The 16,324-nt window shown below is 37.3% G+C and overlaps 1 protein-coding gene across 1 annotated transcript; it reads right to left on the bottom strand.

Moving 5' to 3' along the window:
- Window positions 1-8,399: 8,399 nt before the first annotated feature.
- On the bottom strand, window positions 8,400-11,291 carry LOC128518029 (CD276 antigen homolog). The gene is made up of 5 exons (XM_053491155.1): window positions 11,129-11,291; window positions 10,253-10,325; window positions 9,797-10,153; window positions 9,612-9,659; window positions 8,400-9,446 (listed from the first exon to the last, which is right to left on the bottom strand). The coding sequence occupies exons 2-5, from the start codon at window positions 10,299-10,301 to the stop codon at window positions 9,364-9,366; spliced, it is 537 nt and encodes a 178-aa protein (XP_053347130.1). The 5' UTR covers window positions 10,302-10,325; window positions 11,129-11,291; the 3' UTR covers window positions 8,400-9,363.
- Between the last annotated feature and the right edge of the window lie 5,033 nt (window positions 11,292-16,324).

The raw sequence follows: 16,324 nt of genomic DNA, 5'->3' as shown, positions 1-16,324 counted from the left end.
ACTGTACAATTAATGAAAGTATTATTGAAACTAAGTTTCTCTACCTGCCATTCCAAACATATTTTTATTATACAAATATTTAAACACTTACAGTACACTGTAAAGTTGATTATTTTACTAAAGCACATCCATATAGATTTATTGCGAGTGTTTTATTTTTTAATTATTATTAATTTTAGGCCAAGCAATTTATCACAAATGCTTTCATTTGAATGGTTGCTGATCTAAACGTTTTAAAGTTAAAAATGTAGTGTAGAGTGAACTCAGCATTAGTGAGACTGGACTTTCTTCCAGAACTGAACTTGAACAGGATTTTGTTCTGGAGGAACCAGTTTGTTCTTCTCACAGCGTGGTGTATCAAATGATCCAAACATCTGCACTTTACTCTGAGTTAAGCTGGTGTTACACTGCACAGTTACAGCAGATCTTTATTATCATTACTGATCACATTATACTCAGAGATGTTATCTTTATCATGTTCAATGTGACAATAAAACTGTGTTCACTTTTTTGTGTTTTTTATATTTTCATATTATACTGTATATAATCCACTGTATAATGTCTGTAAAGTGACTCCAGAATGAACACTGAACTGAGGACTGTGTGATCAAATCAAAAAGGTGTTACATCACTATCAGAAGAAGAGGAGAACACACACACACACACACACACACACACACTCCATACACTCCAGTCAGTGTGTGTAATAAGTTGAGTTTGTCCCAGGCTCTACAGAGGACTGTTTAAGATGAGGAGAAGTAAAAGCACTGACAGATTAACAGACAGAACTCACACTACACATGCAGGAGGTGTGTGAGTCACATGTCAATAAGGAGGTGTGATCTAAAGGGATGGAGCTCCATCTAGTGGTGGGAGAGAAAGGTAAAGTGATGAAGATAAATGAGAGTTTACTGGATGCTGGATGATGGTGAACTCTTCAGTGTTTGATCTCGACACCAGGCTCCTTTACTCATTTAGTTTTCCTTTTAATAAAGATTATTAACAAGTCTGGGTTTTCACAAGAATATATATAACAGTCTATAAATATAAATCATAAGTAATACATCATAAATAAGTTTAAATTTAAATTTACAGAAAAAAGAATAAGACAAAGGAAATGAATGAATATAATAGAGAGTGAAATGCAGAAACCCTTTGATGTGTAACTGTAGTGATGGTGAAGTGACAACAGTGCAATAGTAATAACTGTGCAGAAGAACAGCATGACAGTGACAAATGCCCAGGTGTGTGTGTGTGTGTGTGTAACTGTACAGTATATATCCACAGTGTTATGAATGATGTGTGTTTTATTCATTCTGTCAGTGATGTTACTAACTGCACTGCTGTATAAAGTTAGATGTGTGTGTTTTCCTGCGCCCCCTGCAGGTGACCTGAGGTAATGTCCACTAGTCCTAATCTCGTCCTCCTGAGTGAGAGAGCTTCCCAGTCAGTCCCCTGCCTCGCTCACACACTAGAGTCAGGGCAAAACAATGCTAATAATGTATCAAAATAAAAATAAACATAAACAAAATGTTAATAACAACTATCAAGATATCAAACAGGGAAAACTCTCTTAAAAAGTTTATTGACAAACCTTAAATTCCTATATTAGATTCTTACAAAAGTGATCTACTAGCACAACGACACTGTACATATTAAATAAGTGATATCACTTTTGAGGTCGTGCTGTTGTACCAAATACCAGCACGTCATATTAGCACTGATCCCTGTGCCGCTATCAGATTATTGATTATTGAAAACTGATCCTTTATAAGAACAATAATGCAAGTTTTGGTAAATTATTTAACTGTACTTCCACATTTATTTGTCTTGACATTTTTATATGTCTCCCTGGTTAATTATCCTGTGTTTAGAAAGCACATTCTACACATATCAGTAATATCATTATATTTTACCTCTAAACTAATCTTTCAATTAAGCAATATCACACTCGAGGCCATGCTGTTGTACTGAATATCAGAATCCCAAAAACATTAAATAGAAAGCCAGGGAGCTACGCAGGGTGTACAATCTATTGTCTCACACACACACACACACACACACACACACACACACACACACCATAGAGTGACCTTGATCAGGAGTTGGAATTTAGCCTTGTGCTAACAGCTGGTTAGCTTTGTAGCTAGCATTAGCCATAAACAGAACAACATGGATGGTTTAAAAGTGACTTGGAATTACTTAGATTCTATTCTATTCAATTCTATTCTATTCTATTTGATTGAAGTTTATTTTTTATTGTACAAAGCCAATGAAATACAGTTGGAATTTAACCAGAAGTGCATAAGTGGCCTATTTACAACAAAATTACAATCGTAGGAAAAAAAAGACTATAGGGTGATAAGTACATGGGTGTGAGTGTCTTATGTAGAAAAAGGTGCAGTAGGTATTAAAAACAGGACACGTATGGTACTGTAATATACATTATAAATGTGCAAACAATTTTAATATTGTACAGTGGTGAAGACATGTCAAGAAGGTAACATGCTAAACAATGTTAGCTGGTGTAACCCAAAATGGTTTCACATGGTGTCGTGCAACAGTCTGTGCGGGGAACTAGACGGCTTCTACTTTGTTTGAATTCATGACTGAATGATTGATGGTTTTTCTTCACTTGGATCTCAGAATCATGAGGCAAAAAAAGGATAGCAGCAAGAGGACAGTGACCACCAGGTTCATGTAATAATGACGGTCCCTTTCACTGGTACCTGCAGAGACAGAAATTCATTGTTGTAAATAGTTCACTTTGTATTACATGAAATTGTACATGTTATTATAGCTTTTTCTTCCTCTTATTATTATTATTACAAAGCTTTAAAAATAACTTATAGTATATGTTCTTCATTACAGAAAACATACACTTACTCACTCATCGTCTATACCACTTCATCCTGTATTCAGGGTCGTGGAGGCCTGGAGCCTATCCCAAGAGACTTAGGGCACGATACAGGGTTCACCCCGAATAGGGTGCCGATCCATTGCAGGACAAACACACTTACACATACACATTTATTCACACACTGCAGGCAATTTAGGAACACCAATTAGCATAATCTGTATGTCTTTGGACTGTGGGAGGAAACCGGAGTATCCAGAGGAAACCCACCAAGCATGCGGAGAACATGCAAACTCCATGCACACAGAGACGGGAATAGAGCCTGGCCGGGAATCGACCCCAAACCCTGGAGATGCAAGGTGACAGTGCTAACCACTACACCACCGTGCCGCCTAACACACACAAACACCTCACAAATAAATTATCTAATAACTGGCTTGTAAATTATACGTGGCTTTTAGACATTTTCACGTATTGATTATTTGTTTATATTTTTATTTTATTTATTTATGTTTTTTAGGTGTCACTTCTCAAAAATCAAATATTATTCTTAACAACTTATAAATAACCTGAAAAAGGATTTGTATGCTGTTCTAACAGTCTCTCCATCTGTTATTGTCCTGCAGGTTTGTGTCTGATTGATTTCTCACACTGGAATTAAAAATCTCCTGTTCATGTGATTAAACTGTAGCGTTCTGCAGGATCTCAGTCCTGATGGAAACCTCTGATCTCAAACAGACACACTCTCAATCTGTATAACATACAGACTAAAATATTAAATAGTACACATCTTACTTATGTGTATTTCTATATTTTATATATTTTGTAACACATGATCTATTAATCATAAACATTTTGAGCTTTTCTAAAATAGATGTTTCTTATGTGTTATTAGTTTTATAGAACCTGAACACACACTCACACACACTCATGAGGTGTTATAATGTGTGTTTATTTTATTTAATGTGTGGAATTTCAGTGTGTAACATTTTCCTACACCTATTATGTGATTTCATTTTGTTAACGCATCATCTCTCACATAATCACATGACTGTGTGTGACGTTTCCATCAGTGAGCTGTACAACAAAACACACATTTAAATAAGGTTTAATATTCACTCACCTGAGGAACCTGACGTTCCGTCTAATATCACTTCAGCTTTGTGTTCAGAGGAAAAAGAAACTAAATGTTAAAATCTGTTTTACTCGATTCATATCGTTTATGTGATTTTGTGCTTCAGGTTTGTTTTACGAGGGAAAAAATTTAATCATTTTTCAAATCTTTGTAAAACGTGATTCACTTTGAGATGTGATTACATTTAGATTCATATAATCATTTTTTACATGATTCATTACTTTTCCTGTTTCCTTACAAAAGAGATGAACAGCAAAGCAAAGGAAATACTTCAATAAGTTTGATATTTACTCACCTGAGGAATCTGACTTTCTATCTGAATGTGTTTCAGGTTTGTCTTTAGAGGGAAAAGATCGAAATTATTTTTTACAATCAAAGCAAAGCAAAAGAAATTCTTCAGTAAGTGTTAATATTCCTTCACCTGATGAAGCTGATCTCTTATCAGTTTTGTATCAGACTCATACGCAGTATTATCTGATTCTAACTCACTTACCGTAGACTGAGAGTTTAACTTTCCGGGCCACAGCAGGTGTCTTTGTGTCTTTCACCAGCATGGAGCTTCTGTAGACACCATCATCAGTAACTCTGACGTTCTTCAACACCAGTGAACAGTTTCCTTTAAGCAGCTCGTCCTCAGGAACGTCCACACGACCCTCATATCCTTCACCCTGGTCCGACTCTTTACCCTGTCGCTCAAACACAAACTCACGACCGATAGATCACTTTACATGAGGTGTTGTAATGGACTGATCTCTCCATTCACACGGCAGGACGACTGTGGAACCCACATGAGCAGTAATCTGAGGAACTTCACTGATGGAGTCTGTAGAAGGAAACATTACAGTTTATATGATTTATAGCATGTTTTAATTGTAGAAAACTTATGTATCGTTGGATTTACAGATCCTGGTCACTCACCTACACAGGCAGCGACACAGAAGATATAAATATACAGGAGGGTCATGATGTCTAAGACTCCTGTGGAGTGTGTAAAGATTTTCTGCAACAAGCAAACAAACAAGATCAGATTATAAAAAAATGAAGAAAACAACATCAAATTCACACTGGCCACAAAAGACTGCAGTTCACGGCTCTATCTACAGTCAGAAGTGTACAGAGTGAAAGCGAGAGGAGATAATACACACCCTTGTGGAGCGCCTGTGCTGCTCCTGACCATTTCTGATACACAGTCTTTTACATTTACATTCCACTGACCACATACTACTGAATCTGCACAGATTAAAATTTGTGCTGACATCTGGACACCTCGGTAGAGGACGGATACGGCTCCTTACAGTCTCTTTAGGACTCGGTGTGAATCCTGTCCTGTTTGTTAGTGTCATGAGAGTCAGGAGGAAAATTAGAGCATGTACAAAACTTTCAGCGGCGCCTTCAGATGGCATTTTCGTTACACCTGAGTAGTGTTTTGATATTAAACGTTATCATGTTACTAACACTTCGTTACTGCCTTGTGTTAAAATGCGCTGTGGAGTCATTTTCATGTCCTTACAAATTATTTCAAATTGTAAATGGCTGGATGTGGGGTCGCTACACTTCAAAAAGTAACTGAATTGGCACCGACTGCAACGACTTCAGAGCCGATTTTAAATCAGGAGAGGTCAGGAGAGGTCAGTAGCAGATTCAGCTCAGTGGGATGGAGGTATATTCAATTCAATTTTTCAATTTTATTTATATAGCGCTTTTAACAATGGTCATTGTCTCAAAGCAGCTTCACAAAGATGAAAGAAATTCATAAAAAAAAAAAAAAAAAAAAAATATATATATATATATATATATATATATATATATATATATATATATAAAATAATAATAAATTGTGTATGTGTAAGAAAAATGTGTCTAGATAATAATGAGATGAATGAATGAAATTTCTCTGATGAGCAAGCCAAGGGTGACGGTGACAGTGGCAAGGAAAAACTCCCTGAGATGGTAATAGGAAGAAACCTTGAGAGGAACCAGACTCAACAGGGAACCCATCCTCATCTGGGTGATAACAGATAGAGATGATATAACACCATGTGTGTTATGCAGCTGAGAGTACAATATAACAAAATTTCTTTAAATTAACATGAAGTCCAGTTCAGCATAGGGATGAGTCAGTAGGTGCAGAGGGCAGATGGGATCTGGATCACTGGGAGCACAGGAGCAGGATGTGTAGCTCCAACCATAATAAGGCAGAATTCAGCTGGAGCTGGTCCTTCCCTGGATGCCTTAGGATCCTCGCAAGGTTGGCCTTTGTCTACTGAAGCTGGTACAATCTCCAGATGCCTCGGGATGGGTAGAAAAGTACAGAACAGATGGAGAGAATTAGCGTAGTTGCCATTCAGGATAGATGTACTGGAGTATGAAGTTATGGGATGAGTTACGCGTATGCCAGATTAAAGAGATGCGTCTTGAGTCTACTTTTGAATTGGGAAACCGTGTCTGAGCCCCGAACACTGTCTGGAAGGCTATTCCAAAGCTTTGGAGCCAAATATGAAAAAGCCCTGCCCCCTTTTGTAGATTTTAAAATTCTGGGAAATACTTAAGGAGCGTGGTGGATTATAGCTAATCAGAGGACTGGTTAGATATGTGGGAGCTAAACCATTTAAAGCCTTGTATGTAAGTAGTACTATTTTGTAATTAATTCTAAACTGAACAGGTAGCCAGTGCAGGGATGATAATATAGGTGTTATATGATCATATTTTCTGGATCTAGTGAGAACCCTGGCGGCTGCACTTTGGACTAACTGTAGCTTGTTTATTGAGGATGCAGGACAACCACCTAGTAATGCATTACAATAGTCCAGTCTGGAGGTCATGAATGCATGAACTACTGTAGCTTTTCTGCATCAGATACGGATAAGATGCTCCTAAGTTTGGCGATATTTCTAAGATGGAAAAAGGCTGTTTTTGTGATATTGGAAATATGATTTTCAAAGGACAAGTTATTGTCTAATATTACGCCCAGGTCCAGGTATAAATATGTGTATTCAGGTAAATTAGTGTGCAGTAACTGATACACTGTGGTTAGTTTTACTATAAAACATGATGTAAGGATCAGATGTAAAATATATAAAGCTTATATACTCATATACAGCTCATATACTGAATAATAATAATAAAAAAAAAATATATATATAAAGGGTGTTCAAGTCAAACTCGGACTTGTGGTGAATTTTCTTATAAATGAAGAAACAAAACTAACTGTAGCCCCTTAAAACACCCAACCCCCAATCCACACACACACACACACACACACACACACACACACACACACAGCAAAAATAAAATAAATAAATAAATAAATAAATCTCTCGTTCTGGATCAAGCTTGTTTGTGTGTGAAGTCTCCTGCCTGTGGTTTACTCAACGCCACACAAAGACTTTATACAGTCAGTCAGATCTTATTTAATCAGCCAATCACATACTAGGAAGGGTGTGTGAGTCCGATCAGTCAGACGTCATTCATTCAGTCAGAAACAGGTTGGGTGAGGATTCAGGAGCCGTGGAAGCCAAGAGTTGAAATTATTTACCTGTACAGTTTATAATACTGGGAAATTGTTAAACTGGGTGTCATTACTCTCATTAAGGGGCAATAATCCTCACATTAGGGAATATTCAGGTGTAGACCAGAAGCACTAGAGAAAACTATTACAAACTTCCTGCTACATCACACCGATCCACCCACCCACCACACACACACACACACACACACACACTGCTTAGAGATTCAATTTAATTCAATTTTATTTGTATAGCGATTTTAACAATTGTGCAATAAAAGCAGCTTTACACAATCAAAAGAATTATTTAAGTTTGTATGAAATGTGAATTTGTATGAATCAAAATGGTCAGTTTGTCCCTGGTGAACAAGCCGAGGGCGACAGTGGTGAGGAAAAACTCCCTGAGATGGTAATAGGAAGAAACCTTGAGAGGAACCAGACTCAACAGTGAACCCATCCTCATTTGGGTGAAACAGAGAGCAGGAATTGATCCGCACTCATACTGTGTGTTACAGGCATAAAGATTGATTTCTAATAGATCCAAGAGGCTTTTATTATCAAATTTATTAGGATTTAATATGAGTATTATTTCACAATACAGTTATTAAACAGTACAGTTTATAAAACTCACACAGTACTGATTTAGTTCCATTATACAGTAACAGTAAAGGAGACACAGTGCAAACATCCTACTACATCACACTGATACACACACACACACACACACACACACACACACACACACACACACACACACACACACACACACAGTTAGACCAATCATTAAACTGCTAATGTTTAACACAGAGGCAGGGACCTCCCTTTTTAGAAGTTACTGTAAATGTCTTTATTTATTTATTTATTTAATTATTTATACAATTCCCAGTAAGCCCCCCCCCCCCTGCACCTTTTTTTAAGTTGCCGAAATAATACAAGCTTTATTAACTACAGTACAATCTGCTTTAATAAAGTCCACTGCAGTAAAGTCCAGCTCTGAGCTCAGATAGTCAGTATTTATTCTGATTCACAGCCTGGAGTCTGTCGTGGTGGAAAACTGTTTCATTTCCACCTCTGCTTTTACTTCTCCTCATTCCTCCACCTTTTCCTGTACTTTATTTATGATTTATTATAAAACGTCAATGAATTAGACCTTAAATCACAGTAAAAACATTAATGATATATATGTGCTATAATCTGAATAAAAAAGATAAAGTAATCATACTGTACAAAAGCATCCATAAGTACTGAGTGTATACTAGATTCCTTAAAATAAATAATAATAAAAAATAACCATAGAAATTATCTCTGCTCTATCACACCCACTTTAATGAAGAAAAGACTAAGATGTGCAGGACAGGGACGGGAACCGCTGCTTTAGATCACATCTCCTTATGGACATTTGTCTCACACACGTCCTGCATGTGTAGTGTGACTTCTGTCTGTTAATCCGTCAGTGCTTTTACTTCTCCTCATCTTAAAAAATGTAAAACACACACTCTCTCACTCTCTCTCACACACACACACACACTTACACACTTTCACACTCTCTTACAGAATTCTGATCAGATGTCCTTGAGATCGTCTCGTATAATGTGATCAGTAATGATAATACAGTGACGACTCGACTTGTATAAAGTTCTTGAAGATGCTTCACTTCTTCTCCGGAATTCTTCATCAGGTCCAACTAACTGTCTCACAGTGTTAGGAACGTAAACTCAGTGTTGTCTTTAAGTCAGGGGGACAGTTCTGATTGGACAGCAGTGACGTGTCTCTAGAGTTCTGATTGTTCAGCATCACACAGCTGCAGTGTGTAGTTTACTGTGTGTGATTGAAACACACAGTCCTGTACACAGCTGTAGGTCACACTCATGTTTCTCCACAGAAGAGCTGGACGAGTAAACATGAGACGAGGGACAGGACCAGGACCAGTGGGTGAGGACTCTTCATTACTGCAGAGAGACAGAAATGAGTTTTAGTTACAGTTGAGTAAAAACGAGTGTAATTCCTAAAGTGGGATTTTATAAATCAGTCCTACTTCCACCTCTAACGTTCTGGAACAGACTGTTAATTATTGATTAGTGATGAAAATAAGGGGAAGGTAGATACTGACTCACCTGTGGGAGCTGCTGAAATACCAACGTCTGTTTCTTTAAGAGGGGGAACTAAAGGGAAAGAAAACACACATTACTGCATCATAACACAGTAAGATTTACACTTTTATAATCATTAGTTATTTCCAGCTTTGTTCTCTGGTGTGTGTAACGCTCAGTGTGTGTTCTACTGACACTAACTCACTCACCATAGACTGAGAGATTAACACTGTTGATCAGGACTGTTCCTCTCCTAACACGGACAGATCTCTTGGTGTGTCTCACTGTCTGGTAGCTGGTGTAGACTCCTGTATCAGTAAATGTCAGATTGTGTAACACCAGTGAACAGTTCCCCTTACGCAGCTCCTCCACAGGAACGTCCACACGACCCTCATATCCCTCACCCTGATACGACCTCTCACCCAGTCGCTCAAACACAATCTCAGATTCAGTGTTCCATCTAATATACAGTCTGTCAGTGTCTACACTCGTCAGTTGACACGGCAGGACAGCTGTAGAACCCACTGGGCCAGATACACTGATCTCAGGTTCTGCAGAGAGGAGGTCTGAGACGGGAAATTATAATATAGATTAATCTGGACAGAGCAGTTATTTTAATAACATTATGTTTCATCTGTTTTACGAAAGATAAAAATGTGACTTACACACACAGACGCTGATCCACACGGTGCAGATGTAGGAAAAGTTGGTCATGGTGCGTCAGTGTGTGTAGATTTACTACAACAAACAAATATATTCATACAACTGAGTTCTTCTTAAAATCTGTCTATAATTTCTTAATTAATTTTAATTGTTAACTAATTATGTATAATACAATATTTTAACAAATATTATAACCAACATGAAAGACTGCATTCGAAGCCGTTTCAGCTGCTTCACACACAGAATGTTAAAATAAACAGCACTGAGGAGACTCGATTAACAGGAGACACATTAATCATTCAGACATTACAGTAGTGTTCCTGACACAAACTATACACACCCCTGTTACACTCTCCTGAGACGACAACAAGAGATGTTCATAACCTTCTTAAACCACAATATCATAACCCTGGTCTACAATATCTTCCTCCACTTCATCATCTATAATCATTGTTCTCATTGTACAGAACTCCTTCTCTGTGAGCTGCTGAGTGACACTTCTGGTTAGATGATAACTGGATTCTGACGCCTCGTACCGAACATGTGCAGTGACAATAAAGTTCAGTCTAATCTAATCTAATCTAATCTAATCTAATCTAATCTAATGCCATAATTCAGAGTGTTTCTGTAGATGATTGACAGTTTGCTTGACTTTGATGTTCCTTTACAGCATTTCTGTAGTTAAACACAATATTGTGGAAGCAGCTAGAATGTGTTTACTGTTTCTATTTATGATTAATGTTGAATATACTGTATGTAACTGCTGAATGAATATCTAAACTCTATGAGTGTTGTGTAATTAGTGCACTAAGTGAAGTTCTGAGTTGTGTAAGAGCTGTGATATAGAGTTTATAGAGTTATATAAAGTTCACACTCACCCTCTCTTCATGTCTCAGACACTGTGTTTACACTTTAAATCACATCATCACATTAAAGTTACACAAATCCTTCAACAAAACATCAAGCAGATCCGAGTTTCCTCTCCTTCACAACTTCACACACACTTACAGCAGCAGCTCTCCGGGTGGAGGAGTGTGTGTGTGTGTGTCTTCAGCATGACTGTTTTTTTTATAATAACAATAAACCAGTAAACCGGTATCGGAAAAGACATTTTGCCCTACCTGTGAAGGTGCAGTGCTCTGGAATGTGACTGCCTGCGGCTCCGTGAAAAGTACATGTGTTTATTTTCTTGCCTTATTGAACTGTACAAATACATTAACTTCCCCTAAACATGACATTTATCACATGTTTTCTTGTTAAACACTACATATGTATTATAAATGTGTTTCTAAAGTATAACACACTCAGGTTGAAGTTCTTCTGACTCTGATTTCACTCCATAGGTAATGACAGTGTGATGACCAAAGTCACACAATCACTCAGATTAAGATGAAAATCACATTTTACACCCACTGTAGTACTGGATCAGTTCTTTATTAATATAGGTTTAGAGATGTGGAGGGTTTACTGAAATTATCTGGCAATCCTATATTTTGTACTGTACTGTACTTATCTACAGTACACAACCCCACCCAACAATTTACACATACAAACATCCTTTCTTGACATACTGCCAGGCGTGTTTGATCAAGAGATGACTACACAAACTGGTTTGACTAGAATGAACATAAATTTAACCTGGCTTGAATTGATTTTAAAACTATATTATACCATGTGATTAGTTATTTAAAATCTAATTCAAATATGAGTGATAATTTACTAAAATAAAAAATAACACTAATTTAATAACTTTTTTTTTTTTACTAAGGATAATTTGATTTATATATTTATATGAGGGCAATTTATTTATTTTGTAGAAGATCTGCATACCATAACAGCATAGTGGAAACTATGACCTCCTTTTTTTCTCATCTGCATGGTGTCGATCAGCATTTGTGTGGGTCAGTAACTCAATAACAAATAAAATATCAACTCCTTAAAATAAGTGATTTATCTGTATTTTAATTTTCATACTTCAGACATTTTATCCCTACTGTAGTACTGGATCAGTTCTTTATTAATATAGGTTTAGAGATGTGTCAGGTTTACTGAAATTATCTGGCAACCCTAGGTTTGATCTGTCAGTCAAATATGTGAAAATGCAGAAGTAAAATAAAAATGTAGTGCATTTTGTATTGTATGAAATTGTATTTTTAGAAGCACAAATACTTTGTAAATTAATGTGAGTCTTACTGGTGGAGCGATCGGGCCGTGTTGGACCAGACCATCACTACTCCTGTGTCTTGGACGTATATTGGATGTCGGACATCCATATATGTACATGTGTATGATACAATATATACAGAATAAATATGAGTGGAATATACAGTGCAATAATAAACATAAGTTACTGATTGTATAAAGATTCAGAGTGGATGAAGCAGTGTAATACAGACAGACAGTGAGAGTGCAGTGGTGTATTAGTTAACACCATTTTAATTTATTTCTGAACAAAAAAATGAAATGATAAAAAAAAAAAGAGATTAATTCATTTTGTTGATCGAGATTTAAAGAACCGAGTCACTAAAATGATTCAAACTTCAAACTACTAGCCAATATCGATGAATTAAGATACTGGCTCGATTGCTTTTCTTGTATTGAATTTTTGTCCTTGAATTTTCAAGCTTAAATTTTTCTATCTGAATTTTAGAATATTTCATTAAATGTACAGGTTTAAATCAAGACTTTAAAATTTCAAAACTTGAAATGGCCCAATGAGAATTTCATGTGACATTCAGAGCACTTCAATTCAATTCAATTCAATTCAATTTTATTTGTACAGCGCTTTTAACGATTTACATCATCACAAAGCAGCTTTACACAATCAAAATAATTAAGTTTGTATGAAATGTGAATGTGTATGAATCAAAATGATACGATTGTCCTTGATGAGCAAGCCTAGGACGATGGCGACAGTGGCAAGGAAAAACTCCCTGAGATGGTAATAGGAAGAAACCTTGAGAGGAACCAGACTTAACAGGGAACCCATCCTCATCTGGGTGAAAACAGATAGCAGGGATTGATGTGCATAATAATATGCGAGACTGGAAGTTCAATATAAGAGGAGATGTGTAAGATTAAAGTCCAGTTTGTTCATGGAGGCTCAGGTAGACTGTGAAAAATTCGAGTCCTGAACTATTGAGCGACTGAAGTCACAGGTCCTCAGAGAACAGCTGTCTGCATCAGTCGAGGACAGGACCACCTTCATGGTAAAGTGGAACCAACCCCAGTCACCAAACGCATTCCAGGCAGACCACACGGGGGCATCCATGTGATGAGATCTCTAACCAGAAGCAGGACTCCAGGATGAGTTAGAGAGGTCCAGCAGGCAGAGGGGGTCTGGATTACTGGCAGCTCAGGAGCGACATGTATAGCTCGACAGAGAGATAGGTAGGGGAAAAGGGGAAAGGGAGAGAGAGAGAGAGGAGAGAGCAGAAAAGGAGAGAGCAAAGAGATGGAGAAATAACAGTTAGGTATGGTCACAGTCGAACAATGTAAAAGGTGAATGTATATTTAGTGCAGAGTGCAAGCAGAGACTCCGGCAGGACTAACTATGACAGCATACAGTAACTAAAAAGGGTGAGCCAGAAGGAAACACAGACATGAGGGGGAACTGAGATGTAAAGCAACCAATCACCTCACCGTCAACAAACCTGAGTGATCAATGAGAGTGAGGAAGACAGTATCCAAACATACCAGTTCACCATAATACTCTACGTCCATGAGTCCCCCAGATCTGCTCCTTTACCTAAGGCAAATCTATTTATAAAAATGCTTGGCTAAATAAATAGTTTTTTAGCCTGGACTTAAACACTGAGACTGTGTCTGAGTCCCGAACACTATTTGGAAGACTATTCCATAACTTTGGGGCTTTGTAAGAAAAAGCTCTGCCCCCTGCTGTAGTTTTCATAATACGCGGTACTGACAAGCAGCCTGCATCCTTTGATCGAAGTAGGCGTGGCGGATTGTAAGACACTAGCAGTTCACTCAGATATTGCGGCGCGAGACCATTTAATGCTTTATACGTCAAGAGTAGTATTTTAAAATCTATGCGAAATTTTACAGGAAGCCAATGCAATGTGGATAAGATAAGGGTGATGTGCTCATATCTTCTGGTTCGAGTGAGGACTCTCGCTGCTGCATTCTGGACTAATTGAAACTTGTTTAAGCACCTTGTTGAACAACCCGACAGTAAGGCGTTACAATAATTCAACCTAGAGGTGATAAAAGCATGAACTAGTTTTTCTGCATCATTTGGTGATAATATATTTCTTATCTTGGCAATATTTCTGAGGTGAAAGAATGCTATCCTGGTAATATTATCTACATGAGCTTCAAATGAAAGGCTGGAATCTATAATCACACCGAGGTCTTTTACTGTTGTACTTGATGGAACAGAAAGGCCATTTAAAATCACAGTGTAATTAGAAAGCTTACTTCTAGCTGCTTGTGGTCCTATGACTAGAACTTCTGTCTTATCAGGATTAAGCAGCAGGAAATTAATTAACATCTAATCTCTTATGTCCTGCACACATTGCTCAACTTTAGTAAGCTGTTTTTTCTCATCTGGTTTTGCTGAAACGTATACTTGTGTGTAATCAGCATAACAATGAAAACTAATACCATGTTTACGAATTATGTTGCCTAGAGGAAGCATGTAAAGGGAAAAAAAGCAGTGGGCCTAAAACAGAACCCTGTGGAACACCAAACTCAACTTGAGAACATGAGGAATGGTCACTATCTAAATCTACAAACTGATAACGATAAGTCAAATAGGATCTAAGCCATAAGAGGGCTGTTCCCTTAATTCCTACTACATTTTCTAATCTGTGAAGGAGAATACTATGATCAATAGTGTCAAAAGCTGCACTGAGGTCGAGTAACACAAGTATAGTGACACAACCCTGATCAGAGGCCACTAGGAGGTCATTTACTACTTTAACGAGTGCTGTCTCTGTGCTGTGATGAGGCCTAAATCCTGACTGATACAGTTCATGTATGCTATTCCTACTGTATGTAGATATGAACATAGCTGCTGTGATACTACCTTTTCCAGAATTTTTGAGATAAAGGGGAGGTTTGATATCGGCCTGTAATTGGAAAGCTGACAGGGGTCAAGGTCAGGTTTTTTGATTAGTGGTTTAATAACTGCTAATTTAAGGGATTTAGGAATATACCCACTGCTGAGTGAACAGTTAATTACTTTTAACAGGGGTTCTGTTATTGCTGGAACTATCTGCTTGAGAAAATGTGTCGGTATAGGATCTAATTCACAGGTTGACGATTTTGAAGAGGAGATAATTGAAATTAGTTCACTCGCTTCAAGGGAAGTAAAGTATTTTAGGTTCTGATGTGATGTGATTAATTTATCATCTGTATCACTTAAATTGTCTGGTTTTAAAGCCTGAATTTTTTGCCTAATATTTATGATTTTGTTATTGAAAAAGTTCATGAAATCCTCACTACTGTATGTTGTTGTTGTGGAGATTTCTGCAGTGGTCTTGTTTTAAGTTAATTTAGCTATGGGATTAAATAAAAATCTAGGATTATTTTTGTTATTTTCTGTAAAAGTGGAGAGATACATTGACCTAGCAGCACTGAGAGCTCTTCTATAGTTCAGGATGCTCTCCTTCCATGCTATTTGGAAAACTAACAATTTAGTTTGACGCCATTTGCGCTCTAATTTCCGAGCGGTTTGTTTTAGAGTGTGTTTGTGATCGTTATACCAGGGAGTGAGTTTCTTATTACATTATCTAAGCTATAACGAAGTGTTGACTCTAGATATTCAGTCGCTTGATCGAGTTCTGTGTAATCAAATGGCGATCCAATCAAAGTTGATAACTCTGGAAGATTATCGATAAAGCTCTGTGTGGTATTTGATGTGAATGTACGTTTAAGGCGGTAGCGCGGTGCTGTGCGTACATTATTACTATGAGACACTTTAATCGAGACAAGACAGTGATCTGATATAACTTCAGACTGTGGAATTGTAATTATGTTTCTTATACTTAATCCGAAGGATAATATTAAGTCCAAAGTGTGACCTGCTTTATGAGTGGGTCCTACTACACACT

This window comes from Clarias gariepinus, chromosome 2, assembly GCF_024256425.1.
Source record: "Clarias gariepinus isolate MV-2021 ecotype Netherlands chromosome 2, CGAR_prim_01v2, whole genome shotgun sequence".
NCBI lineage: Eukaryota > Metazoa > Chordata > Actinopteri > Siluriformes > Clariidae > Clarias > Clarias gariepinus.
This window is presented reverse-complemented; position numbering and strand designations above follow the sequence as displayed.

Coding starts and splice junctions, on each gene's coding strand:
- LOC128518029 (XM_053491155.1), bottom strand. CDS start 10,301: ATGACCAACTTTTCCTACATCTGCACCGTGTGGATCAGCGTCTGTGTG. Junction 10,154..10,252: donor GTGGATCAGCGTCTGTGTGT/GTAAGTCACATT, acceptor TTCCCGTCTCAG/ACCTCCTCTCTGCAGAACCT. Junction 9,660..9,796: donor TGTTAATCTCTCAGTCTATG/GTGAGTGAGTTA, acceptor CTTTCCCTTTAG/TTCCCCCTCTTAAAGAAACA.